Genomic DNA, 25,807 nt, shown 5'->3' on the forward strand with positions numbered 1-25,807 from the left:
AAGACCATGGAACAGTCCCCGTCGCCGGCAGCGGACTTGGAGAGCGACGGGAGGGTCGATAAGTGCGGATGATCAGTTTCTCCGAATATCCGCGAGTGCTAGCCCCATTGGGTCCTTATCTCTTGCGCTAACCTCATTTGGACTGGTTCGAGTTCAAAAAAATCCAAGATTGACCCGTAGAGTCGAGCCTAGCCGCACCTCACACCTGCAATTGCCAACCACAAAATTCTTCACGGCCAGACACAATGGTCAAGCGAAGCAAGCTCCTTCAGGCGCTCGACGCCCACAAGGGTCGCGACTACGATGCCGAGAAGCAAAAGAAGCAGGTCAAGGCTGCCGAGAAGCGAAAAGGCGTGAAGCCCGAGCCTGCGACCAAGAAGAGCAAGAGCAAGAAGGCCGAGCCTGAAGATGAGGACGAGGTCATGAACTCGGGAGCTGAGGAGGACAAGGAGGTTTCTGAGGAGGACGAGGCTGAGGAGGCCGGCGACGACTCCGCTGAGAACGACGATGAGGAAGGTGAAGGCGAGGATGAAGAGGAAGAAGAAGAAGAAGATATCCCGCTATCAGACCTGGAAGAAGACGAACGCGAAGATGTTGTCCCTCACCAACGTCTGACTATCAACAACTCCGCCGCCATCAACGCCTCCATCAAGCGCATCTCCTTCATCACCAAGCAGACCCCATTCTCCGAGCACAACTCGTTAGTGTCGCAAGAGCCGATCGAAGTGCCCGACCCCAATGACGATCTCAACCGTGAGCTGGCCTTCTATAAGGTCTGCCAGGCCGCCGCCATTGAGGCCCGTGGTATGCTGAAGAAGGAAGGCATCTCGTTCACTCGCCCCGGTGACTACTTCGCCGAGATGGTCAAGAACGACGAGCACATGGACAAGATCAAGAAGAAGCTGTACGACGAGGCTGCTGGCAAGAAGGCCGCTGCCGAGGCGCGCCGCCAGCGCGATCTCAAGAAGTTCGGCAAGCAGGTGCAGGTCGCCAAGTTGCAGCAGCGCGCCAAGGAGAAGCGTGATACTATGGAGAAGATCAACACTTTGAAGAAGAGTATGTTGCAATCAAGATTTGCTAACCCTTTGACTTTGTCCAAGTCTATGAACTGACGTTTTTTCTTTTCTACAGAGCGCAAGGCCGATTCTTCCGCCCCTACCGATGATGCCAATGATCTGTTTGATGTCGCTATTGAAGAGGCCGGTCAGCCCGAGCGCAAGCGTGGTCGCACCGATAGTGGGCCCAACACAAAGCGTGCGAAGAAGGACCAGAAGTTCGGATTCGGTGGCAAGAAGCGACACATGAAGAGCGGCGATGCTGCCTCCACTGGTGACTTGCGCAACTTTTCTGCTAAGAAGATGAAGGCCGGTGCGAAACGTCCTGGAAAGAGCAAGCGCATGGCCGGCAAGCGCTAAAAAGCCTGATTTCTTAACTTATATGTCTGAGAGGAGAGCAAGAAGGCCGAACTGGGTGAAAGATGAAGGCGCCAACGGCGCACCAAAAATTTCCGAGGTGGACAACCACCGTTGTTTGTGTAATATCTAGAATACCTTGCATCTGCACATTGAATTGATTATTGATAAATCATGATGACTCTGGGCCTGAGAACTGCCAATTAAATCCCTTTTGTACAATCTTGTAGTCTGAAGGTTACCTAAAGTGAGATCAAATGCGATTTCATCCAAACAGACGAAAGGGATCTATAGCCAGAAACTCGCCAATTCCCGGGCTCACGCCATTCGGCATCCGCATGCATCCCAGCTGAATCCGCAGGTTAGTTGCTGGTAAATCGCGGGCCGGCGAGAAACAAGCGCCTTGGCCCAGTCCGATTAGGAAACTGGTCACATTCAACCCGATCAAATCAGATTGGATTATATCTATAGTCAACCTGGCCGAAAGCAAATCAGATTATAGAAGTCACGTCCTCTCTCTCACACACACAGAATGTTTTCTTTCGCTCTGCTAAATCTCCCTTGACAATGGCAGGATACCGTCACCTTAGCCATTGGCCATCCCCAGTGGGTTGATGTTCGTTAGACAACTACCCCATTCTGTTCATCCTAAGAGTGCCCCTTCTGAATTTTTGTATGACTATCTAGTTCTCCAAAAATCTTCCGAATATTTGCCGAGTACCTTTCAACCGAGACCATCGGGATATCGTTCCTCAGCCAGATCTGGACATTTATGAATTCGACATCACTGCTCGCGATGGCCACCTTATCTGTGTGCGCGTATAAAAGCATTCAAACAGGACTGATCTGCCCTTGCTCATTTATCTGCACGGTGGTGGATATGTGACAGGAGGCCAGGAAACAGATGATAAGGCCTGTCGTGCGCTGGCCCCTCAGATTCCTGTGCTGGCACTGAATGTCGAGTATCGTCTGGTGACTGAGCATCCCTTCCCCATTGGGTTCGAGGATAGTTTTGATGTCGTTCGTTGGGGGAGCTGAAACCGCGCCTCAAACGCACCTGCATTCGGTCAAAGCACAGACTCCATCTAGGCTGCTTCCCATGGACAATCGCAACTGCCTATCGATTTACAGCGAGGATTTCTCCTCGGGGGGTACATCTGCCGGTGCCAAATTCACCCTGGGAATCGCTCATCTTGCCGTGCAAGAGAACCTAACTCCGGCACTTACAGGAGTGGCATTCCTAGCCGGAAGCTTTTGTCACCCTCTCTGTACGTCCGGTAAAGTACCGAAGATCGCATCTTGAGTGTAGACAAGATCGATGATGCTCCAGGACTCATGCGGAAATCAATCGATTTCTTCGCGGCCAAGTATGGAGCTCTACCAGACGATAAGCTGTTTTCGCCGCTGTTGTTCGAGTCACATGGCAATATAGCGAAGCAGGCAATTTTCTATGTTTGTGGCTGTGACCCACGACGGACGAGGCCTTGCTATTTGAGCAAATTTTGAAGGAGAATGGCCTCGAAACCAAGGCGTACGTTTACCCCGGGCTGCCGCATGGCTTTTGGGCAACTTTTCCGGACCTGGAGGTCTCGAAGAATTGACAGAAAGACTTGGTCGAGGTGTTCGGTTCCTGTTGGAGTAGAGTTCTGTCCATTATATACACTGGGTTGTATTTGTATGGGATGAAGTACATCTTACGTTTGAAACCATTTGAAAATGTTGACTTCAGCTTTCATCAATTCTGGTGAACTTGAAAGATATGATTACATGAATTGAATGCCCGAGGCTCCCATAAATGATCCCGTTCGAGAAGCCTTTACACGCCAATAATGCTCGTCTGTATCAAACGATAATTTCGAAGTCCTCGCTCTCGGACTCCTAGCCCCGAGCTTCAGCCTCCGCCTGTGCCTTGGCGAGTCGCTTCTCCTCCCATGCTGCAAGGAACTTCTTGACCTTCGGGCCCCAGACCTCTTCTCCTGCGTCAAGATCCTTGTACTCCAAGATGTTCTCCGGCTCGAGGGTGAAATCAGCCTGGCGGCTGCGAATGAGTTCGCTCATCAAACCGCAGCTACCGACGGCCTTTCCTAGGTCGTGCGCAAGCGAGCGTACATAGAAACCAGATGTAACAGTCATGGAAATCTTCACTGCAGCCGGCTGAGACTTGGGATGCTCGGTGTGTGTAGTGGGAGCCTCGGACGTCGCGGGCTCCGGTACAGCGGTCTCAGCGACCTTAGCGGCCTCAGTAGTTTCAGCAGTAGCGGGTTGGGCAGCACCATCCTCCGAGACCTTTTGCTTCTTGGTCGCATCTTGGTCTCCCTCCTGAGGAGAATCCGACGGGGGTGGTGACTTGCGCTTGGTAGATGCTCCGGCATCCTGGGGCGCAGTCTCGCCTTCCGTCGAAGGAGCCACCGGTTCCGAGGCATCCTTTTCAAGCAGCTTCTCTGCAACAATTTTGGCATCTCCAGTCATCTCTTCCTCCGGCCACTTGAACTCGTGAGTGCCAGGCTCATACCACTCCACGATATCCATCTTCAAAACCTCCACCGGGCGAGCTTTGATTTCAATGGGCGGCAGCTGTCCCGCGCGCGCATACTCGTACAGCTTCTTGCCTTCCACCTTCAATGCCGAGAAAATAGGCGGACGTTGCATGATCTTTCCACGGAATTGTTCTAGAGCCTTCTCGACCGCCTCGCGAGTGATGTGCTCGTACGGAGCTCGGCGCACTATTTTGCCCAGTCGGTCGTATGAATCAGTCTCGGCGCCGAAAAGCACAACGGTTTCGTACTCCTTGGTGCATCCCAGGAAGTCACCGAGCGACTTGGTACCCTTGCCCACGCCAGCAACCAGCACGCCAGTCGCAAGCGGATCCAGAGTACCGCCATGTCCGAGCTTGACCTCCAATCGCTGTGTGCGTCGACGTCTGCGCTGGTTTCCGCTCTCGCGACCACGGCGGGCTTTTTCCTCCTCGAGCCATGGTCTGAAGGTCTCGGAGGGCTTGAAGTGGTGTTGAAGCTTGCGAATCACGTCGGCCGAGGTGACGCCCTGAGGCTTGTGGACGGCTGCGACAGCATTTAGGGTACGCTCATTCGACGAGCATGCGAGGCGACTTACCAAAACAGCCCTCCAGGATCTTCTCGCCGGACATTTTGTTGGTGCGGAAAAGACGAAACCCGGCGGGAAGCATTTGTCGCGGCGGCGGGATAGCTTGAATAATTTCAAGTTGCCGGTCGAATGCGGCGGAGACAAGCCCGTGTAATTTTGGCGTATCGATAAGGTATCCGTAACTTACCGCCATACCGGCATCGAAGGGCCTGGGGATGTTGACGTTGAGGATTCCAGCTCGACACCCTTTCCTTCCGTCGCAAGCTCCCGCACTCTCATCGATCCCCTCGTTGAGCCTTCTTCCTCTCCCAATAAACCCACCATGCTGCGGCCGCAGCCATGACAGCCCGCGAAGATACCGTCCTCCCTCCTATCGATCCCTCCATCGCCGACGAGAATGAGTGGCCCGAGTTTGACCTCATCGAGGCGAAGGTCCTACGCCCAGGGAAGATGCTGTACGCGAACCTGCTCGAAGCATCCGAACAGAGCCCCGTGCAGGTGATTGGCAGCTTGGAGTTGAAGAAAGCGCAGGAACAACTATGTGCGTCCACATTTCAATCCTCATACGCTTATCGCGATGGCGCACGCGTCTACCCATAAATCAAGCTTTTGTTCTTGACTGACCATTCTTCTTCCTCCAGTACTTAAGCCAGAAGCGCCGAACAACCGCGTCATCATCGATAATGTCACTCACTATGCGTATGGCCAGATGGAAGACCGCAGTGTGGAGTTGTGGGCTGCTGGCAAGGCCGGTTGGTACAAGATTGCACCGGCCAAGGGCTATCTACCACACTTCAATCGCATGGTCCAAGCCGTCGATATGTTTTATTTCTTGATGGACAGACACCAGCATGGTAGGAAGCAACTCAATCCTTCGTTCAAGAACCTCTGCGAGCAGGTAAGAACTCCCTCTATCGGTGACTCCAGGGAATCCAAATTGAAATCGAAAAGTATGTCTTCCACACACATGGCACTTGCGAAACACCCAAGCAATCGGCAGAAGTATTTATGGAGCATTCGTCTTTCTTGCTCCGCTGCATGATTGAAGAAGATGATGATGGAGACGTGGAGTGGAGCAAGACGAACGTATTTGCGCACCTCCGTCGCCAGTTCAAGGTACGTTTGATAATGCAACGTGGAATCATGCGCGGAGGCTGTTGCTGATACCTTGTCATTGTAGGATAAATATAAAACTCTCGTGGACCTACATTCACCCCGAAAGACAGACCCGCACGGACCCCGAGTAGAGTCGCAAGCATCAACCCCACGCCACGACCCGACTGCTCTTGCCAAATCACAATCAAATGCTGTTTACCAACAGATAATCGAACTCAAAGAAAAAGGGTACTTGGCCAAACGTCGACTTAACATTGGCCTTTTGACAGAACGCCTCGCGGAAAAGTACTCGCTCAGCAATGAGAATGTCCACAAGATCATTGCTGCGAGAGCAGGTTCCGTCCTGGAAATGCTAGAGGAAGAAGAAACTCCTAGCTTCAAATGGTCACGATATGTCATCCATCGAGAGCTCACCGATGCCGCCTCACAAGCCGATCCTCTTCCTCCCACCCTGCTTACGCCTTTACAATCGGTCGATGACTCTAGCGATGACGAGCGGCTGGAAAGAACGCACAAGTCTGTTCTCCGCCCCAAGATGACATCTGTTGTTTCCCGTAAAGTTATGGGAAAACGAAACCGCAATACAAATGCAGACCAGCAAAATGGGCACTCTGACACGAACGATGCCGATGATGATGACAATGATGACGACGAGGATGAAGTCATGCGAGATGTCGATACCCCCAGCAAAGTCCGTGGTCATGAGTTGATCCGAACTCCATTGGCCTCTGCCAAACCACGACCCTTGGCAACTTCGTTCCTCGGTAACCCGCAATCGGCAGCCGCATCTCTTCTGAAAAGTGTCCTCTCGGCAGAGACACCACCAACACCGCCAGTTATCTCTAATACGACAAGCGGGAAGCTAGACTTTGGTCAAGGGACAACTTCAAGATCATCTGTCGCACCAATTGGCTTTGATGAGCCTGAAATTTGGACATGTCGAATGCCTGGCTGCCCCAAATCCATCTCTACCAAAGGAAACGCGCGCAAGAAGGAAATTGAGGAGCACGCCGGGGAACATGACTGGGAGACTCAGATGCGTGTTGAGCTGGTTGAATCCGAGCGACGCATGCACTCCGCTTTCCCCGTCAGCAATCTGATGCAGTACCTGGTCAACCAGCATTACCAGCAGATGCGAGCCGCATTCCCAGAAATCTACCCTCCTGAAAATACGAACAGCAACACCAACACAAACGCTGAAACTACGGACGGAACGACTGAGCTCCCTGGTATCTCTGGCGACGAGGATCAGCTTCCAGAGCTAGACCTGAGAGTGAACGGACACGCAACCTGAGGTTCGTGATGCTCCCGTCACAATCATGATATCCAAATTCCAGGTTTCACTACGGCTACACCACACAATATGCTCTCTGAGGATGATCTTATGAGCCACTTTTGCTGCCTGGACAGGTATGTCCCGATTCATTATTCGAAAGGGAAGGGGAATCTGAACTAACACTCTTGCAAGACCGCGGCCATGTACTAGTATTTCGAATCAAATTGAATGCCATCTTCGCGATGCCGAATACTCACTCTACTATTACCTGTAAACGACCCTGGAAAATAGACGTCAATTACGACCATTCCTATCAACAGACAATGTGTCATGTATACAACAGACGTTTTGAACTGATCCTCTGTTCCCAACATGGTGCTTGGATGTGTAGCCAAAACGATAGCTCCCTGGGTCCTAATTTGGCCCAGAAAGAGTAACTCTCAATTCCCCGCCCTTCCATTTGCACGCCTCTTTGATATCTCCCGAGGGGTTCTTCGCGCAGACCCAGTCTGGATCGATACCAGCAGTTGTAATCACAGGGCTAAACCCCTGCTCAGACCCGTCCGTACTCTGAATCCACAACATAAAGGACTCGATATGAAGACCGTATCGGAAGCCGAATTGGAAATGGTTGTTTGTGCAATTTTTCACCTCTATGCTCGGTTGGTTGGGAGAATGGGTGTTCCTTTTGACTTTGTTAGCAGTTGGCCAAGATCGGTGCTAGAGGTTCGGGAGGAAAATTACCAGGTCAGGTTGCAATCATCGAGAATCTTTTTCGAGTCGTGTAGACTAAAATGTAAATCCCCTTGATGTGATTTGGAAGAGAGTGTGGCGGATAGGTTCTGAATCTGGATGGAATGATCTCGTCTGTATGACGTTGCCAAGGTGGCGCTGACTGGGGCGAGAAGTGAGATGATAGAGTCGATCCTCATATTGATATTAGAGGGTAAAGGGTTCACGGTGTTATCCAGTCCGATAGAGGTATGATGCGATCGACACTATGGGATGTCGTCTAAATAAAAACTCGAGTGGTTGCTCCTTCAGGCAGATAAAGCAAATTATAGAGTTCATCAGCGGGCGGCTCTAGTAGATTTATACCTGCTTTTCGCCGGTGAGTACTACCATGGTTGAAAGAGAGCTGACAAAACCTACCACCTTAAGCCGAATTAGACTCGCCCCTTCTTTCAGACGACAAGAAATGCTAGTATGCGATTCGGTGCTAATTCCCAGGAACTTGATCCGTGTCGCTGATCTTGTGAAATGCCGCAGGTCGACAGGTACTCAAGGTAGTACCTTGGGTAGTACATATCCGACCCTCATTATTGTTACAAAATGGTTACATTCAACGATCAGGCTGGTAGCCAGGTTTTGATCCGATTTTATTCATGTTCTTCAATTCGGCAAACGCCATACTACTACTCCTTTGCTGCGTTCGTGAATGTGACTTACCGAGATTGGTTCCGCATGTGAAGACTCGCCTTCCACTAAAGATGTGGATGTCATACCAATAGGATTGATGTAAGAATAAGGTAGCGACCATACGGGAAGGGTCACACAGGCCAGTTGGTTTGATGCAGCTATGCTATCCGCCACAAATATAGCAAACTTCCAGCTTTACAACGTCGAGACACGGGCCAGCGAAATGCAAGGATGGATATGGTATGCCATGCAAAGGGGAGGAGTCGAAGTAGGGAGAATAGAGAAGCTAGCTAGTACAGACTCCTGGACCTCAGAAGGGATCGATGCTAGACAAAGCACACGTGTACTCTGTCTTCACATTTTCACGCAGGAAAAGTTGGATGAGAGGGGAAAAGGAAGCTTTTGGACTTGGGAGGGGTATACCACGAAACATGCCACATTTATAACGCACGTACAGAAAGGAGAATAAGGACGGAGACGCAGGTAGGGAGAGATGAGGGTCAAATCGAAGGAAGAGATAAGAAAGATGATGGCAGAGATGTCAGTAGAACATATGTTCTAGCTGGAAAATTTGAAAAGAAATGAAAAAAAAGCGTATGCAGAAGATCAAAGGCGCAATGATCAGTGTGGCTGAAAGGAGTTGAGAATTGAATAGAGGTTTTCAAGGAATCCTGTCCTCGATATACGGGGAAGGAGTCTATTGTTGATGGGCGTTGTGAGCGTCGACAAGGGCTGTGTGCCAAGGTTAGCAAATGAAATTTACCTCGATTCAAACAAGAAGATATTACTTACTCTGCAGAGCAGAAGCTTGTCCCTGTCGCGACTCGCAAGCACATTGGAGGGTGCTACCGTCCAAAAAGTCCAGCAGGATGCTGTTTGGCAACTCCTGCATATCCTCATCAGGAAGACAAGGGGTTCGGAACTCACTCAGGTGATAACGCTTGGTCATGTTACGAGCAGCGGCATCGGTGGTGCCAGGAGCCAGAACAAGATATCCACCCTGGTCAATACGCATGAATCGACGCTTCCAGAGAAGCGTATCCGGGAATTGCACGTTGACCTCACCAATATCGATGGGGTCAGGGAGATGGGGGCGAGATGGCGAAGGAGAGATAGCCGATTCGTGCTGTGTGATCGGACCGATGTCTTCCTCTTTCACTGGCGGAGAAAGAGCCCCGATTATGCTGCGACGCGAGTTTGAGGTAATGGAGGACACACGACGCATGAGGCGCGAGGCCCGAGAACCCTTCTTCTCCTCGGTGGGCGAGGATGAGTTGACGATCTCATCGGTCTTGGAACGCGAAGATACGGAAAGTCGGCTCCCTGGGCGAGAGAGGGACGCTGCTTGCCGGCTAGATCCTACAGACGAGATTGACATGCTGCGGTCCTCGGGCCGATTGGCTGCCTCGGCCGTCGGGGTTTGTGCGGTCAGCTCGTCCGAGGTGTCGTGCTCCACGGTCAAAGGACTGGCCTGGAGGTTGAGAGCATCAGACTCTGTAGGATCGAGCCCAGCGGAATCGGGCGAGGCATCACTATCACGAATAATACGGGCCGTCACGGATATTGAGTTGGTACGGCGCGCGCCATTCGAAGCAGGGCGTGAGTCGTGATGATTCACGCTGGGGGCGCGAGAGAAATCCGGTGTGGTGCCATTAGGGAACGAGACAGATGCACGCTTGCGCAGATTTTCAAAAGAGGAAGAGGTCGAGGGCCCATTCACATTGATTGTTGAGCCTGAAGGGGTCCCTTCACGGGAAGAAAACTTCTCCAGTGCTTTGATACGAGAGGAGATACCAGAAGATACGTTGATCTTCTTGGCCATAAGCACAGGAGTTGAAGGTCCATTCTCGGGATAGGTGCTGGATGCGGACCTGCCCACATGCAGCGCCTGAACAGCGGACGGAGAGGCGAGACCATGCGGGCTGGAGACAGCGCGAGAGCCCTTCCAGGAGTTCTCGCCGCCATTGGGCGACTTGACCGAGACCGGTCTGGCCTCCTGCACGGTGGCCGATCTCAGCTCCTCCATGAAGGAATCGTCCGACAAAAGATTGTCGTCGTCAGAGTACTCTTGTGTCGGGACCTGGATTGGCTCCAGGTGGATCCTCCGTCGTTGATCCAAGGGGAGCGGCTCTGCTTTGGGGCTAGGTGTTTGCTCGGGAGCAGCCTCAATCGACACCAAAAAGGGCGCGATCGAGGGCTCCGCCACGGGGCTTGGGGGCGCGTCGGCAAAAGACGTGGCAGGCAATGTAGTCGAGTCAGTGGCCTCTTCTGAGAGAGTTCCTACAGATTGAGCCTTCTCCAGCTGCTGGTCCGCGGCTGGCGAGGCTTCTGGTTGTTGAAAAGGAGCATCCCCCGGTTCAGTCTTCGCGTCTGAAACTTCGGGTGCCTCCCTGTCAAGTGGAGATTCGAGAACGGCGCTAGGTGGGACTAGGTCGCTCTTAGTCTCGCTTTGGCCAAGGATTGCGGAGTCTTCGAGATCAGCGCGTGCTTCATCTTCCCAGACGGTCTGCGGCGTCTCCGACAGAGCAGGGTCGAAAGATGGATCGATATGGGTAGAGGAGAATGTGGTATCGGCACTAGGCCCAGAGGTATGTGATGATGGTTCACCTTCGGAATTTGACACAGGCACAGCCGTGGATGATTCTGGCTCTGGTGTCCCAGGTGTGGGAGACCGCTGTTTTTCCTCGGCCTCGACTGTCTCTTCCTGAGGGGTTGTATCTTCCTTCGAGATCGACTCAGGCGCGGGCGATGTCAGCTCTTCCTGATCACCTGCAACGATGGCCTCTTTCTCGACAGGGGGAACCGGCACCTCAGCTGGCGTTCGCGATTCTTTTTGAGGCTCTACAGCGTCGTGGGGAACCTCTGTTGCTGGAAGTGGCTGCTCCATAGTCATTTCTTCTTCTTTGAAAGATTGCTGTTCAATCTCGATTCTCCCAGACTCGGGTTCTGGGCTGATGTTTTCTTTATTCCCTTCGGTCATTTTGGTAGCTTCATCCTCGGTTTTGGGTTGTTCCTCCACATCTGGAATGTCATGTTTCTTCTTGGACTCTGCGCGTTTTGCCATGTTCTTCTTTCGCTGTTGCAATGCCTTCATCAACCGTTCCTTCTCCGGCGTCAATCCAGAAGATGTTGACAATGCGCCCAGAGATTTGGCACCGGGGGACAACTGCGGCCTCGAGATAGGTATTGAGGGTGGTGGAACAAGTAGCGGAGGAATTGGCGGAGCTCGTCTGTTCGGTCTGCTTGCGAATGAACTTCCTTGGGATCGAGGACGAGGTGGATCGGGGGCAGCATTGTTGGATTTCCGTACCGAGGACGAGCGCATGTTGGACGGTAGCGATGCAACGGGCCGCTGATCTGGATTCCGCGAGCTGCCCGCCGTACGGGGACGGCCACTTTGATCAACCGATGGGCGAGGCCCCAGCTTGACCTTGGGTGTATACCCGGCTGCCCGTTCCAACTCCCGCAGTGATGGCCGGGCGGATTGGGTTGACATCCGTGCCTCCTCTGACGGCCGGGGAAACTCATCCAGGATGTTCCGATACTTGGAATGCTCCGACCCGGAATCGGGAGATCTGGGCGACGTCGTCACCGATTGCATTTCACTTGGGCTTCTTCCGCGGGAGCTTGCTCGAGACGGTGGGGGACGGAGATCGGGCGATGAAGTTCCGGGGTCCGGCGAGGTTGGTGGTGGTGCGGCTGGCGCTGTAGTCGGCTGCTGGGGTGAGGTAGTCGTCGTCATCGGCGGCGGCGGCGGCGGCACAACAGTGGCTTCTGATATTTGACTTCCTGATCGTTGACGGCCCGGGGCCTTAGGTGGTGGCACCGGGTGGCCCTTGGTCTCTTCCTTCGCACCGCTTTCCTCGGCATCTTCGGTGATTTCCATCAATCGACGACGACGGAGCGAGCTTGACGACGAGGTGATGGATCCGGACGCCGTGTGAAGGAGACATGCTGAGGACAAGGAACTCTCGCTCAGTTCTGAGGCCTGGGTCAGGGCCAGAACGGTGTCGTTCGGGGAGAATTTGTCGGTCACGGACTGAAATTGCACATTGCTTCGGGCTGCGATAAGAACATTCCATGTCAGCTCAGATAATTCCGGGCCGGCTCGACTGCCCTGGCAAGGTATGGAGAGTGGAACATACCTTGGATCAGCCGTGACAACCCCTCGGGCATGTACCGCAGGATCACCTTCCTTCGCCGGTAATGCAGGAAGCCGTAGAGGGGGGAGGTCTCTTCGTAGTTCTCGATGGCATTACGGACCTCTGCCACCCCACCGGTGCCGCGCTCGAGGAGGGCGACCTCATCCCTGGAGACGTAGTGTAACAGAAACCTAGGGCGATGATGCTGGTCAGTTGATGTGTGGCTTGGGACGATTGCATTTGGGGGAGCGAATGCGTCGATGCCGCGGCGGCGAGCGCAAAAGGGGCCGGGTCGGGAGTGATCTGAATTGATTGGGGGCACACTTACCATCCGCCGGCGTCGGCCAGCGCGCTCTGGTAGGCCTCGACGATGGCGGGAGTCTCTAGCCCATTGAGAGACATGGCGCGAACGGCATGGAGGCAGGCCGAGGGCGAGGGCGTGGGAGAGAATAAGGAGGGGAGAGTCTGGAACTTCCAGGTCAACAAGGTTGAGGTGAGGACGCTACGCCGACTAGAAGAGCTCGGACGCGACCGCGAGAATCGCTCACGCTGGGGGCCACGGGTCAAAGATCTCCAGATCGAGATTCAGCCCAATCACGGCGGGACAGACGGGCGGATAGGCTCTGCAGCGCGAACCTCTGGATGGTTCTGCTTGTTTCAGGGGCATGGGCTCGGTGGTTGTACTCCACCCGCGGCTATCCCAATTTAAGTGGGCGTCCTGAAACACGCGGCGTTGGTGCTATTTCTAGCTAGGCTGGAATGATATTGGGCATTACTTGTAGGTAGGGTACCCATACCTGAGAGTCAGGGCGGTGGTATGGCCTGGCAAGTATGTGCACAAGTACGAGGTCGCACGGAGGGATTGTTGGGCTTTGGAGGAGAGGCATTCCCCATGAACTCATGCTTCGACGTGGGATGTACTATGAGCAGGCCTACTACATATCACGTTGTTTTGTCGGTAGTGTTAGGTTCAAGTAGCGATCAGTCTTGAATACATCCCATATTCCATATAGAGTTCTCACTCTATATCTGCTCTTGGCATACCCTACCTACCTTGGGGTACCTTCAAAGTTGTATATATCATCAGATATCTCTGGCTGGATTTATTGTGGCCGCCTCCGCCGCGGCCGCAGACACTCGGCGACCCCCGACGGCGGGACCCAAGACCACCACCACACCTCGAGGTATATCTTCACCACTGCCGCCCATGGCTTTCCCTTCAGGAATCCCCGCGTTCTCGACCTCTTGATTCACCATGGACCTGCCCGCCCTCGCCATCCTCCCCACGCTGCCGCAGGACGCCCGGCTGCGGGTGCTGGACACCCTCTTCGAGCCCTCGCCCGAACTGCACCAATTGATGCTGCCGGTGCTGGCCACGCCCTTCCCCTCGTACCCCGCGCTTATCGACGCCGTTGGCAGTCGCATGTCCGCCCTCGCCACCCCCGGCTCTTCTGACCGGAATGTGCTGTTCGGCATCCTGGGCTCGCACCCTCGGCTCGGTCGGCCCGCCGCCAACCCCGAGCATCTCAGCGAGTTGAGCAAGAAGGAACAGGCCCAGCTGCAGGTCGGCGCCGAGGAGCAGGCCGAAAAACTGCGCGCGCTGAATGCCGAGTATGAGGCGCGATTCCCCGGACTGCGTTTTGTGTAGGTTCCTTTGTCTCAATTCTCACCCTCCCGCCTATCGTTGCTCGTTTCTGACAGCGCCGATCCGATCGGGCCACAGCTCCTTTGTCAACGGCCGCAGTCGCGAGGTGATCATGGTGGAAATGCGCCAGCGCATTGACCGGGGCGACATTGAGCGCGAGATCCAAGAGACCATCCAGGTAAGTTTGGGCCCAGGCATTCCGAGGAGGGGATATCCCATGGAAACTAATCTCCCGGGACAGGCGATGTGCGATATTGCAAAGGACCGGGCCCGCAAACTTCAGGCGCGCATTTAGAAGATACCCTAGAACCAAGCAGGAAAAAAGAGAACAATGACCCCTGTATAAATTATTCTTTTGCTGCATATTCTGTACTCCGTTGATACCAGCCCGTTTGTAAGCAATACTACTAGCGACTAAAACTCACCTCAGGGTCCAGTCCGGGCCTTCTCGCGTGCTCCACTGGACTGTCGCGCCCCCCAATTTGATGTCATCCAACTGTCTCCGGCCATTGCCGCTTCGCCTATCGGTCCATTTTCGCCTGCCCATTTTTTCTTTCACGATGCCTCAATCCTGACTAATTTCCCCTTTCTCTCACTCTCTCTCTTAATTCTCCCCTCACTCCTCCATGCGACCCGACGCGCATCGCGATGGCCGAGAGTAGCGCGGACTCAGTCGCTCTGCCGTCGAGAGCCCCCGCGATGGCCGATGCGAAACCGCCACTGCGCCCCTCGCAGACAATGCCCAGTAAGTGCACGAGGGAAAAACCCCGCCGGGTTCCCAATGACCTTCTGGATCTTGAGAGGCTCCAGGCCGATTGAAAAGATCGGATCCCCACATTCCCCGGGGATCGTCGCGGGGAGGAGTATGAAGCATACGCGCTGACAGTTTTTGAACCACAGGCTCGGCCATATCGGACGTCGCGTCGGGCTCGAGCAACAGCCAACAAGATCTACACCGCAGCATCCGCCGTGTGCCGACCATTGGACCTATTGGCAGTCCTCTGGTCAGAAACCCTACGCAGCCGCTGCAGGAGACCCGCACCGAGACCAGCGCCATCGACCCGTTGTCCCAGGTAAGCCAGTTCTGATCCTAATCACCATTGCCCATGCCAATGGCTCGCCGGGGTTGGTCGCAATGGAAAGCCAAGCTGGGAATACGAAGCTTGCGCATCGTATCTCTGACTCTTCAGCCGCATCCATCGAGACCCTTTCCTGCCGTCGCTACGAGAGACAATACGGACAACAAGCTGACACTGTGACCTGTCTTGTAGCACATCATCCAGCGGACCAACACTCAAAAGTCAATTCCTTTAAAGCTGTTGGGCCGCGCATCGTATGAGGCCGACGCTGGCGGATCGGAATACAGCTTGTCGGAACAAGACGCAGGCCGGGGCGATGTGTCGCCAAACTCAAAACCCAAAGAGAAGAAGTATGTGAATCTCGTGAATCCTGCGCAAGCCGTGTGAGGCCCGGATGGCCCCGTTCTTATCGGGAGTTTATGTCTCACGCGCGTGCGTGATCTGTCCCCCCGCGGAATCTGGTGGCGAGCTCCGCGGGGTCCCGTTGCCAATATTACAGCGTGACTGACCCGGGTTTTCTCTTTTTCTTCTTGTTGCAACAGAAAAGGCGTTTCGTTCCTCAGTCGCATAATCGGCACGAAGAAGAAAGAACAGCTGTCCGAGGCAGAAGATGAGAGTTCAGGTCAGGAGCCCAGCCGCATGTCCGTCGACACTTCCCATCCAATAGGATTCATCCCTCGACATCCAGCACCAGCCAGGTATCTCCGAGTTCGCGCCCACTACAAGAAGGACAAGCAGTTCGACCGTGTTTTCTTGGCCCAGGAACTCGCGGGCATTCCCGCAAAGCCGCGCGCCGAGAGACGACTATCAACGTCCAAGGCAGCTCAAAGTGACGAGGGGACCGGAAAGGCCATTTGGGCGCTGGAATTTTCCAAAGATGGCAAGTATCTAGCGGCGGCGGGCCAGGACAAGAAGGTTCGAATATGGGCAGTCATCTCCACCCCGGATGAGCGCGAAGAGGCCCTTCGAGAGGATTTAGGGACGCCGGAGAGCGAGCAAGACCCGCCGCGGTTGAAGGCTCCCGTATTTGGTCCTAAGCCGGTTCAGGTATTTGAAGGACATACGGGCAGCATCCTGGATTTGAGCTGGAGCAAAGTATGTTATTGACAGCTATCATGCACGCACAACGCATGTGCTAACTGCCGAGTAGAACAACTTCATCCTCTCATCCTCCATGGACAAGACGGTTCGATTGTGGCATGCAAGCCGGCCGGAATGCTTGTGTTGCTTCCAACATAGTGATTTCGTCACCTCAATACAGTTCCACCCTCGAGATGACCGTTTCTTCCTTGCGGGCTCCCTTGATACGAAGTTGCGCTTGTGGAGTATTCCGGATAAGAGCGTGGCGTTTGTCACGGCTGTGCCCGACATGATTACCGCCGTTGCTTTTACGCCGGATGGACGTTATTCGATGGCTGGATGTCTCAATGGCATGTTGAATATCTACGACACGGAAGGCCTGAAGGTCTCCGGACAGATCCACGTCCGATCTGCCCGTGGACGTAACTCTAAAGGCAACAAGATCACCGGCATCGATACGAGAGTGGCCCCTTCCGACGATCCCAACGGCGATATCAAGCTGCTGGTGACCAGCAATGACTCTCGGATCAGGCTTTACGATTTCCGAGATCGAGCCTTGGAGGCCAAGTTCCGCGGAAACGAAAATAGCTGCAGCCAGATCCGAGCGACGTTTACCGAAGATGGCAAGCATGTCATCTGTGGAAGTGAGGATCGTCGTGCATATGTCTGGCCGATTGGTTCTATAGAACGGGATGCCGACAAGCGGGCAGTGGAAGTCTTTGAAACGCAGTCGGCTATTGTGACGGTGGCCGTCACCGCGCCAACTTCCACCAAGCAGGTTCTAGCGCTGTCCGAAGATCCTATTTTTGACATCTGCAATCCTCCACCCGTTGCGCTCATGAGCCCGGAAGAGTCGCCTGACACACCGAGGCAGGACAGTGGGAAAGAGATTGGCGGCAGCCAACATAAACGGTCTGCATCAGCACCACGGTTGTCGATCGTCAGTAAGATGGCACACGAGTCTCCATCGTATCTCTCCCGCTCGAAGCACCCCGATGGAAACATCATTGTCATTGCCGACTATTCCGGCAAAATCAAGGTGCTTCGACAGGACTGTGCCTATCACAAGCGACGATATGAGAACTGGGATGCCAACTCAACGATCTCCAGGCGGATCTTACGACGCTCGAACTCGGCCCGCCACAGCATTGCCTCATCGACCGGGAAGGACTCGTCACATAAAACACCATCCGAGCGGATTATCTCCTGGCGCAACTCCGTTGTCCGCCACGGCCGAACCAGTACCGAAGGTTCACGCTCAGGACTCCGCACCCGCAGTCCATCTCCACAGCCTCGATCCGCCACGTTTCGGCTCACCTCATCAAGGCCCTCAAGTATGGGTCCCAATGAATCTCACTCGGGGATTCCATCCCCACCACCCTCCCCTCGCCGTTCTCGTGCCGAGCGCAGACATGTGAATGGGGATCATCCTGGCAAGAATGGCCACGGTCCGGTCGTTGGTGCCGACCCCCGAGCACTGCCATCTTCTTCAGCCGAGCTTATCAACAGCGGCAAGGGCAAGGACAACCCACTTTGGCTCCAAGGCGACCACAGCTATGCCTATTGGAACAAAATTACACACGATGCGCTCGCCATACGATCTCGCAATTCCAGGGACCTGTTGAGTCCCAACCGTATAGTATCCTCCGAACGCAAATTGAGCACTGCTGGTAGCGTGCTGAGCAGTGATTTTGGTTCGTCGGCCGGTGATGCAGACGAGGATATCCTCAAATGCGACCACTGCCGCGGCACGAACTTTCGCGGAGTCAAGGGCCGGGATGGGAAGCAGAAGTTAATCTGCGTTCAGTGCAACCGGCCTGTTTCTTGATCTATATACCAATTTGTACTAACTATGCCTAATGCTTTGATGACGGATTTCAATTTGCGCCGGGGTTGGGGCCTTTATTTTGAATCATATCTTGTTTACTTATTTTCACGATCTGATGTTTGATGCCATTTGGATATGCTCTTTCCTTGTTTTTATAGTAAGCTCCATGAGCAGTTGTCTGGGCTTGTTGACATGCATGGTCTTGATATTCTGCTCGGCGTGTACGATATTTGAAGAATTTTGTAAAGTGAAATATATGCGCACATAAATTATTTTCAAAGCAGCATTACCCCATCTTAAATACTCATTTTTCGTTATGTAGAGATCTGTCTATTACCAGACATGTAGTAGTCAGGCTGAACTAGCGCGGAGCTAACGCCAAGACCTGAAAAAGTCCGGCGCCGATAACTGCGGTCCTGCCACCCCGGACTCTCCCCTCAACCACCACCTCCCAATTCCTCCCAGCTCGGCTTCAAAACCTCTTATCAGCCGGAGCCGACCCTGCAGCCGAATTTCCGATTCTCCAATCTTCCCAAGAAAGCTCAAACACGACGATCCTCAAACTGAACACCGCAGCAACAGCGAGACCGGTTCTCGCCTCCCACCACGATGCCCTTCCTTCCAACCTCGCAGGCCTTCCTGGAGCAATCTGCTCAGCTACTAGAGGCATACCCAGAGAATGTAAGAGCACTTCCCAACTACACAGGTGACTCCAAGTCGTCTGCGACTGCGTTGCCCGCACCGAGCACCGCCCCCAAACCCGCGAAAAGTCACCGCAACTCCAACGCCATTTGATCACAAGATCAAGCCCATCGCCAATTTCTAACCTATAAATTGGGCCGGAAGATGTACATAATTCTTGGATTGAAAGAAACTGACAACCCACCCAGACCCGCATAACAACAAAATACAACTTCCCAACAGAACGCCCCACCAACGTCGCAAAGCGCCAAAAGTCACAGTCCAAGAGACCTTCACCACAAGAATCCACCCCCTCCGTCCCCATCGCCTCTCTGACCCTGAAGACCTACAGCCCCGACTCGGGCATCATCCTGAAATACCGCACAAACAAGCAGCAAGAGGTTGGGCGACTAATGACGGGATTGGGGAAATTGGCTGCGGGCGCGGACGTTGCGAGTCTCGGATTGTCGGCGCCTGGTCTTGCCGGTGCGGATGTTGAGATGGCTGATGCGCCGGAAGAGGGTGCTGCACCTGCGCAGCCGGCGAAGGGTGGACAGCAGCAGCAGGGCCAGGTACAGGGAGGGAAGGGGAAGAAGAAAGGTGGGAAAGGGAAGCGATAGTGGTTTTCTGAGCATGGATTTTGGATTTTCTCTTCATACTATTTCTTGACGTGGTAGATGGGATTGGGTCCTGGAAAGTCCTCTTCTCTAGACATAATGACATGTTACGGCTCATGGGCTGGGCCATGTGCAGCACCTGAGAGCAAAGCTGGATTTCCTTTCTAAGTAGAATGGTTCATGCATAAAGCAGATGGCTGAGCTGTAGGGCGATGAACATCGTGGCTGTTAATAGTATGTACGTTGCAGTAGTATAGACTAGCATATACCAGAACTGTGACTACGGGACGGCGAGTACACATAACGAAGTGATTCAAACGTCTAGATACACATATCCGCCATCCATCCCAATATTAGACATTGCGGGAAAAAAGTCCAGGGCAGACTAAGACAGATCCAAGAAAAGAAAAAAAAAAAAAAACAAAAAAACGCCATGCCCATGCGTAACCAGAATTCCCGTCAATCAATAACCAAAAAAGCATCAAATCGTGTGAACAAGTGTGAGACAAACTCACAGCGTGAGGGTATAAAACAAGAACGGGGTGGAGGAGGGGGGGGGGGGGGGGGGGGTGGGTTAGGTTTCGACAAGAGGACAAGCATCTAGAAGTCCTCGTCGAAGTTCAGACCATCGTTGCCAGAGGACTGCTCGCCATCAGAGGTGGTCTCCTTCTTGGTCGAGGCCATGACACCAGCCTTCTGGTAGTCACCAACACGCTTCTCGAAGAAGTTGGTCTTGCCAGCCAGGGAGATAGACTCCATGAAGTCGAAGGGGTTGGCCGAGTTGAAGTACTTCTGGTTACCCAGGGCCACAAGGAGGCGGTCAGCGACGAACTCAATGTACTGGCACATCAGCTTGGCGTTCATGCCAAGCAGAGCGCAGGGAAGAGCGTCAGTCAAGAACTCCTGCTCAATGCCGACAGCCTCGACGATGATGTCCTGAACAACCTGCTTGCTGGGGCGGTGGTTCAGGTGGGAGAACAGCAGACAGGCGAAGTCAGTGTGCAGACCCTCGTCACGGGAGATCAGCTCGTTGGAGAAGGTCAGACCGGGCATGAGACCACGCTTCTTCAACCAGAAGATCGAGGCAAAAGAGCCGGAGAAGAAGATACCCTCAACGGCGGCAAAGGCAACCAGGCGCGAGGCGAAGGTAGAGTTACGGTCCTGGATCCAGCGGATAGCCCAGTCAGCCTTTCGCTTAATGCAGGGAACTGGGAAAGGTTAGCAGATACTTTCAACAGACATGAATGCTTGAATCTTACTGGTCTCGATGGCATCAAAGAGGTAGGTGCGCTGCTTAGGCTCCTTGATGTAGGTGTCGATGAGAAGAGAGTAGGTCTCAGAGTGAATGTTTTCCATCATGATCTGGAAACCGTAGAAGCAGCGAGCCTCGGTGGCTTGGATCTCTGCGCTGAAACGCTCTACCAGGTTCTCATTGACAATTCCGTCCGAGGCAGCGAAGAAAGCAAGGACGTGGGAGATGAAGTAGCGCTCGTCATCGTTGAGGCGGTTGTGCCAGTCGTGCAGATCCTTGGAGAGATCGATCTCTTCGGCGGTCCAGAAGGAGGCCTCGGCCTTCTTGTACATTTGCCAGATCTAACCAAAGACACGCGTCGTTAGCCATGTGGTTTTTGGTGGGGTGACGCGGAGTCCTTCACGTCCAATCCACTTTACGCGTAGACGCGTTGGCGACGTGACTTACCTCGTGGTACTTGATGGGGAACAGAACAAAGCGGTTGGGGTTCTCCTGCAGCAGAGGCTCGGTAGCCTCAAGCTCCAGAGGAGTGGGAGCAGCCTTGGGAGCCTCGACGGGCTTCTCGGTGATCTTCTCGGTGGAGGCGTCGACGGGCTTGGTGGACGCGGGCGCGTTCTCCTTGCCGATGGACTCGAAGTCGAGCTTCTTGACGGGCGAGTCGCTCATCTTGAGGTTCTCGAGGGAGGAAGCAGCCTATGGAACCACACAAGTTAGTTGGTATTGCACGGTTGACGCGTCTGTCGCGAGAGGCGACAGTCGTGACATCACGTACCTGCTTCGAGGGGGTGACTTGAGTGGCCATTGGGAACTATGTGTAGGGCTGGATGGTCACGTTAAACAGATGATTGCAAGTCAAACACAGCAAGAGTCTGGAGTCTGAAGCTTGGAGGGGGAGAGGGAGGGATGCAGCTGGGAGGGAAAAGCTCGATTAAGTAGTTGGCGGACGTGAATCTTTTAGCGCGACGGGCTAAGTCACGTCGCACGTGACTTCGCGCCGCCCGTGCTGAGTCATCCACGCAAGGCGCGTCGCCGTGGCAGTCGCATTGTCCAACGGGGGCGACTCGCATCTCATGCCACTGCCTTTCCAGCATCCTCCGACGCTAGGGCAAGTCGATCCATGGCCGTGCCTGCGGTAGCCCCTTCGACACATACGTTCAACCGCAGGTTCCATTCTTGGAAAAGTGTTCCTGCATCCCATCTGCCAATTAATCTCTACGCGGGTATCTACAGCGTCGGAACCAGCTATAATTTGAAGATATCCTACAATAGCAATACAAATGCACCATCAGCCGAGACGAAGGTCGCTAGAACCTGGAAACCGCCACAAACAACGCGGGGCCCAGCGACGCGTCGCATCAAATTTTCAGCTCGACGTAATGGGGGCCCACCTTGGCTGGATCACGATCAGATAAGCCAGCCAGACGATCAGCAACATACATGCTTTGCCGACGCGACATCGGATATACGGGCTTAATTGGCAATCTAGACCAGCAAGGATCCATCGAAACACACTACTATTGACCAGGTTGTCGCTCCAGTCGGGCACATCACTGTTGGCAAACCCGCTTTCCACGGCCCCAGCCCCTTCAAACCAATACGAGGAGGTACCGAACACACGATGAATTGCAGTCGTACAATTTGGAGTATACAGTGCACATCGTTTACGTTCCCAGCTGCCACTTTCAAGATAGTAGTACAGAGGAGGATTGCCCTGGCAATCCTCTTCCCCCCGAATCTCAAGCTCTAGAAGGAATGAAGGAGCGTTCACTCCATACAGAAGTTTCGAGGAGTGGAGACGGCCTCTCGCGTCGGAGAATGTGCCGGCCCAGCTCGCGTGGAGCTGGGCGCGTCCCTGGAGCTCCAGTTCTTGCTGGGGAAACAACATTGACAAGGTTTCAGCCTAGCTGTGCGCCAATCCATGTTCCATCCCTGTCGAGCTTGCGCGAACGCGTCTCCACCTGCCAACGCGATCCTCCAGCAACCCTACATATGCGGTGAAATTTGGGCCCGCTTGGACGATGCTGAGAGCCTTTTTGAGGGGCGTTTGGTCTTTTCACTTGACGGATCCCGGCCGTCTCCGAATGTCTTCGGAGCTGCCTTTCCGCCGTCGTGTCCTCCGTGCTAGGGGCTTGGATGTCCGACAGGCGGAGCTGCACGCGACCTGCCCTCCGGGTTTCGTGACAGGGCCTAGCTCGGCCTGTTGGCAGATATTGGCAACTAGCGCGTTTTTTTCTCGAATTTTTTAATCGGCAACAACTTTAGGCCCGCGGTATTCCCTTGCAAACGCGGTGCATTTCATCGTGCACGACGCGCTTCAGTTGTAAATAGTGTTAGGTATCAAGCTTATGGGTGCATTTGCCTTTCCTTTTTTTCGTCATTGAAGCACTATATACAGTATGATTGAATTTTTGACCGAACTTAACACAATACAGGTATATGAACTGTGAAATTAAATTTTTTTTCCACACCCCCGTCCAGGGCAGAATATGAAAAGGTTTTGTTGTGTCTCGCCCACCAGGATCCATCACATGTGATGCCAGAGCTTGCCAGTGCTTTAGTGCGAACTGCGGCGAGCCAGCTTATGGCTATTGTGTAGCGCGACATTTGGCACGTAAAGTGGCATGGAGTCCTCCCAGATCGAGTCGGTCAACACGCGTTTGTTGGAGCCATCCGCATCCATAACCATCACTTGACCATAGGGCTGGAAGGTTTGATCGTACAACGCGCACTCGTATTGGAACCCAAACATCCCCGTCGAATACATGATGCGCCCATCATGCGTCCACACAGCATGGGCATCGTTCGCGCCGCTACTCGTCAGAACCTTGCTGTCGGTACCGTCGGGGCGCATCGTGCAAACGTCGTAGTTGGTCGCGCTGACCTTGCGGGTGAACACAATGCGCTCGCCATCAGGTGAGAAGAACGGCAGATTGTCCCACTCGGTGGTCAAGACGGAGATCTTCCGTGTTTCCAAATCCAACATGCGCAGGCCGAGCTGGGACTTCTCGCCCTGAGTGGAGTTGTACCCCCACACCCGGAAGACAATCTTCTTGCCGTCATGCGAAAAGCTGGGGAAGCCCGAGTTGATAATGCTGCTGTTGGCGCTGAGAGTAGTCTCACTCTCCGTCAAGATTTCATAGTACGAACCATTCGCAGTAGCACGCACTAGCCAGCCACCGCTCGAGGCACGAGTCTGGAACCAGAAGCCGACACCAAAAGTGAGCCAGTTGCCATCTGGTGACCAGGAGGGCTGGAAGGCTCCAGCAAGTCCTTGGGAAACCAAGGTCGTTTCGAGGAAATCAGTGGTCATGTCGTTGAAAACGAGGTGCTCATTCGTTCCATTGGCGTTATAGGAAACGATAGAGGAGTTTCCGAGCTGTTTTTCAGTCATGGCGAACATGTTCTGGTTTGACAGTTGAGGGAACACGTCCGTGAATCGGTATTCCCATTCTGAGTCCCAGCTGTACAGCTTCTTATCCATGGGGCGGACATCCCAACCAGTCTTCTCATATACCACTTTCTTGCCATCAGGAGACCAGGCAGGCGAGCGAACTGTGACGCTGGATGTATTCACAAAGCTTCCGCTGGTCGTATGGAGACCCTCCTTGTCATTACCCTTGGCAAAGTAGGCGATTTTGTTATCGGGAAGGTATTGAGGAAAGATCTTGACGCCAGTTCCTTGCACTTCAATCCGACGAGCGCCAGTCTTAAAGTCAACCGAGATGATTGTCGAGTTGGCCGAGTCTATGGATTCGGGACGGTGGGAGTTCCAGGTATTCTCACGGGTCATCTCATAGAACACAATTCTCTTACCATCGGGAGACCACTTGGGCGAACCCTGGGACCAGCCTTTTCGTGTAGCAACCTGCCGGAAGTCAGAGCCATTGGGCCGAATAGCGTAGATAGATAGCTCTTGGGTGTGTTCCCAGCCGCTGACTCCCAGGAAGACGGGATCACCATGTCCGTACCATCCCGTATTCCGATCTGAAGAGAAAGCAACCCACTGGCCGTCTGGTGACCAAGCAGGACGGAAATAACCATTCGGCAAGGATGCATTCGCCGCAGTCGAGGCAGTGTCCGTAAGATTCCATTTCTTGCCACTTTCAAGCTCCATAACCCAGATATTGGCCTTGTATCCATTTGCCGTGGAGACATAGGCAACGTATCTACCATTGGGGGACATAACAACGGAGTCTTCAACTGACGAGGTCGCCACAAGTTCCTCTAAATCGGAGCCGTTCGTTCGCACGCGGTAGATATCGGAATTGCCGTCGCCGTTGCGTTCGCTTGTGAATGTGATCCATTCTCCGTCTGGGGAGAACTCTGCATGGTAGTCGAAAACGGGGTTGGAGAGGAGTGGTCGCTCATCAGTGCCGTCGACATTAGCGATGTACAATTCCGATGACCCTGGAGCAATGCGGTTCATGTAGAAGACACCCTTCTTGTTGTCCGAGGAGGGAATATCGAGAGCCGAATGAGGATGCGGCGGGGATGTGCCTCTCTTGTCAAGGCCCATTTGTGCGGCATACGGGCAGAGAGCCAATGACGGAACCAGGGTCATGCCCAACAGAGCGATGGACGCACAAGAGACAATCATAATGGCTTTGGCTCGAGAATTCGAGGTCGAATCGCGCAACAGGCAAAGCCGGAGCCTTGATGGGGGCTGCAAAGCATCTTTTATATTGACGATTTTTGCCTGTTCTAGAGAATTCTTATCCGAATTTATCGATCCTTGTTTATTCCGGCCGGTGATAGTTGATTCCAGCCCTGACATGCAACAAGCCTTTGCCCAGCTCAGTATCTCAGACCGAACAAGTGGAAACTTGGCGAAAAGTTCGCGTAAATGCCAAGAGCCATGACTAGTATCTAATCTGATGCTGAGGATTGGGCAGCTAGATCCGATCAATATTAATTCTCAAAGAATGAAGGCCTGAACGGCCGCTGATTCAATATGGAGTCGATATTGGGATCTTCGAGAAATTGGCTGCATCAGGCAGATTCGACCGTAAGCGAAACCTCGGAGTCGGACATTGCAGAGCCAAGACCAGTTGGCGTGGGGCAGAGTGAAGAAGTCCGCCGATCTTTTCCATGCTGTCTCTGATGAGACACGCCAAAGCCTGCTGCATTGCATGTATATGAGCCGCGTTCAAACAGAGAC

At 53.6% G+C, this 25,807-nt stretch overlaps 12 protein-coding genes across 12 annotated transcripts; 7 read left to right on the forward strand and 5 right to left on the reverse strand.

Annotated features, from left to right (window-relative positions):
* Window positions 1-245: 245 nt before the first annotated feature.
* On the forward strand, window positions 246-1,415 carry N7532_005495 (EBP2 family rRNA-processing protein; the record flags this gene model as incomplete). Its single annotated transcript, XM_056617989.1, has 2 exons — window positions 246-1,056; window positions 1,132-1,415. The coding sequence occupies 2 exons, from the start codon at window positions 246-248 to the stop codon at window positions 1,413-1,415; spliced, it is 1,095 nt and encodes a 364-aa protein (XP_056474148.1).
* A 793-nt stretch (window positions 1,416-2,208) lies between these two features.
* On the forward strand, window positions 2,209-2,450 carry N7532_005496 (alpha/beta-hydrolase; the record flags this gene model as incomplete). The annotated part of the gene is made up of 2 exons (XM_056617990.1): window positions 2,209-2,225; window positions 2,252-2,450. 2 exons carry the CDS (start codon window positions 2,209-2,211, stop codon window positions 2,448-2,450), a joined length of 216 nt encoding a protein of 71 aa, XP_056474149.1.
* An 840-nt stretch (window positions 2,451-3,290) lies between these two features.
* Window positions 3,291-4,557, reverse strand: N7532_005497 (pseudouridine synthase PUS4; the record flags this gene model as incomplete). The annotated part of the gene is made up of 2 exons (XM_056617991.1): window positions 3,291-4,471; window positions 4,524-4,557. 2 exons carry the CDS (start codon window positions 4,555-4,557, stop codon window positions 3,291-3,293), a joined length of 1,215 nt encoding a protein of 404 aa, XP_056474150.1.
* A 296-nt stretch (window positions 4,558-4,853) lies between these two features.
* On the forward strand, window positions 4,854-6,924 carry N7532_005498 (uncharacterized protein; the record flags this gene model as incomplete). Its single annotated transcript, XM_056617992.1, has 4 exons — window positions 4,854-5,055; window positions 5,156-5,412; window positions 5,466-5,630; window positions 5,695-6,924. 4 exons carry the CDS (start codon window positions 4,854-4,856, stop codon window positions 6,922-6,924), a joined length of 1,854 nt encoding a protein of 617 aa, XP_056474151.1.
* Window positions 6,925-9,022: 2,098 nt separating this feature from the next.
* N7532_005499 (uncharacterized protein) lies at window positions 9,023-12,869 on the reverse strand (the record flags this gene model as incomplete). Its single annotated transcript, XM_056617993.1, has 4 exons — window positions 9,023-9,057; window positions 9,118-12,387; window positions 12,471-12,658; window positions 12,796-12,869. 4 exons carry the CDS (start codon window positions 12,867-12,869, stop codon window positions 9,023-9,025), a joined length of 3,567 nt encoding a protein of 1,188 aa, XP_056474152.1.
* Window positions 12,838-13,176, forward strand: N7532_005500 (uncharacterized protein; the record flags this gene model as incomplete). Its single annotated transcript, XM_056617994.1, has 1 exon — window positions 12,838-13,176. One exon carries the CDS (start codon window positions 12,838-12,840, stop codon window positions 13,174-13,176), a length of 339 nt encoding a protein of 112 aa, XP_056474153.1.
* A 546-nt stretch (window positions 13,177-13,722) lies between these two features.
* N7532_005501 (2-oxo-4-hydroxy-4-carboxy-5-ureidoimidazoline decarboxylase) lies at window positions 13,723-14,407 on the forward strand (the record flags this gene model as incomplete). Its single annotated transcript, XM_056617995.1, has 3 exons — window positions 13,723-14,111; window positions 14,191-14,290; window positions 14,354-14,407. 3 exons carry the CDS (start codon window positions 13,723-13,725, stop codon window positions 14,405-14,407), a joined length of 543 nt encoding a protein of 180 aa, XP_056474154.1.
* A 353-nt stretch (window positions 14,408-14,760) lies between these two features.
* Window positions 14,761-18,099, forward strand: N7532_005502 (WD40 repeat domain-containing protein; the record flags this gene model as incomplete). The annotated part of the gene is made up of 5 exons (XM_056617996.1): window positions 14,761-14,857; window positions 15,013-15,185; window positions 15,384-15,541; window positions 15,734-16,286; window positions 16,342-18,099. The coding sequence occupies 5 exons, from the start codon at window positions 14,761-14,763 to the stop codon at window positions 18,097-18,099; spliced, it is 2,739 nt and encodes a 912-aa protein (XP_056474155.1).
* Window positions 18,100-18,708: 609 nt separating this feature from the next.
* On the forward strand, window positions 18,709-19,400 carry N7532_005503 (SRP9/SRP21 family protein; the record flags this gene model as incomplete). The annotated part of the gene is made up of 2 exons (XM_056617997.1): window positions 18,709-18,805; window positions 19,024-19,400. 2 exons carry the CDS (start codon window positions 18,709-18,711, stop codon window positions 19,398-19,400), a joined length of 474 nt encoding a protein of 157 aa, XP_056474156.1.
* Window positions 19,401-19,997: 597 nt separating this feature from the next.
* Window positions 19,998-21,451, reverse strand: N7532_005504 (ribonucleotide-diphosphate reductase subunit RNR2; the record flags this gene model as incomplete). The annotated part of the gene is made up of 4 exons (XM_056617998.1): window positions 19,998-20,605; window positions 20,657-20,990; window positions 21,097-21,342; window positions 21,422-21,451. 4 exons carry the CDS (start codon window positions 21,449-21,451, stop codon window positions 19,998-20,000), a joined length of 1,218 nt encoding a protein of 405 aa, XP_056474157.1.
* A 553-nt stretch (window positions 21,452-22,004) lies between these two features.
* On the reverse strand, window positions 22,005-22,534 carry N7532_005505 (uncharacterized protein; the record flags this gene model as incomplete). The annotated part of the gene is made up of 2 exons (XM_056617999.1): window positions 22,005-22,042; window positions 22,087-22,534. The coding sequence occupies 2 exons, from the start codon at window positions 22,532-22,534 to the stop codon at window positions 22,005-22,007; spliced, it is 486 nt and encodes a 161-aa protein (XP_056474158.1).
* A 669-nt stretch (window positions 22,535-23,203) lies between these two features.
* Window positions 23,204-25,246, reverse strand: N7532_005506 (TolB family protein; the record flags this gene model as incomplete). Its single annotated transcript, XM_056618000.1, has 1 exon — window positions 23,204-25,246. One exon carries the CDS (start codon window positions 25,244-25,246, stop codon window positions 23,204-23,206), a length of 2,043 nt encoding a protein of 680 aa, XP_056474159.1.
* Window positions 25,247-25,807: the final 561 nt, after the last annotated feature.

Source organism: Penicillium argentinense, assembly GCF_028826775.1.
Source record: "Penicillium argentinense strain IBT 30761 chromosome Unknown utg000005l_segment0_segment0, whole genome shotgun sequence".
In the NCBI taxonomy this organism is placed as follows: domain Eukaryota; kingdom Fungi; phylum Ascomycota; class Eurotiomycetes; order Eurotiales; family Aspergillaceae; genus Penicillium; species Penicillium argentinense.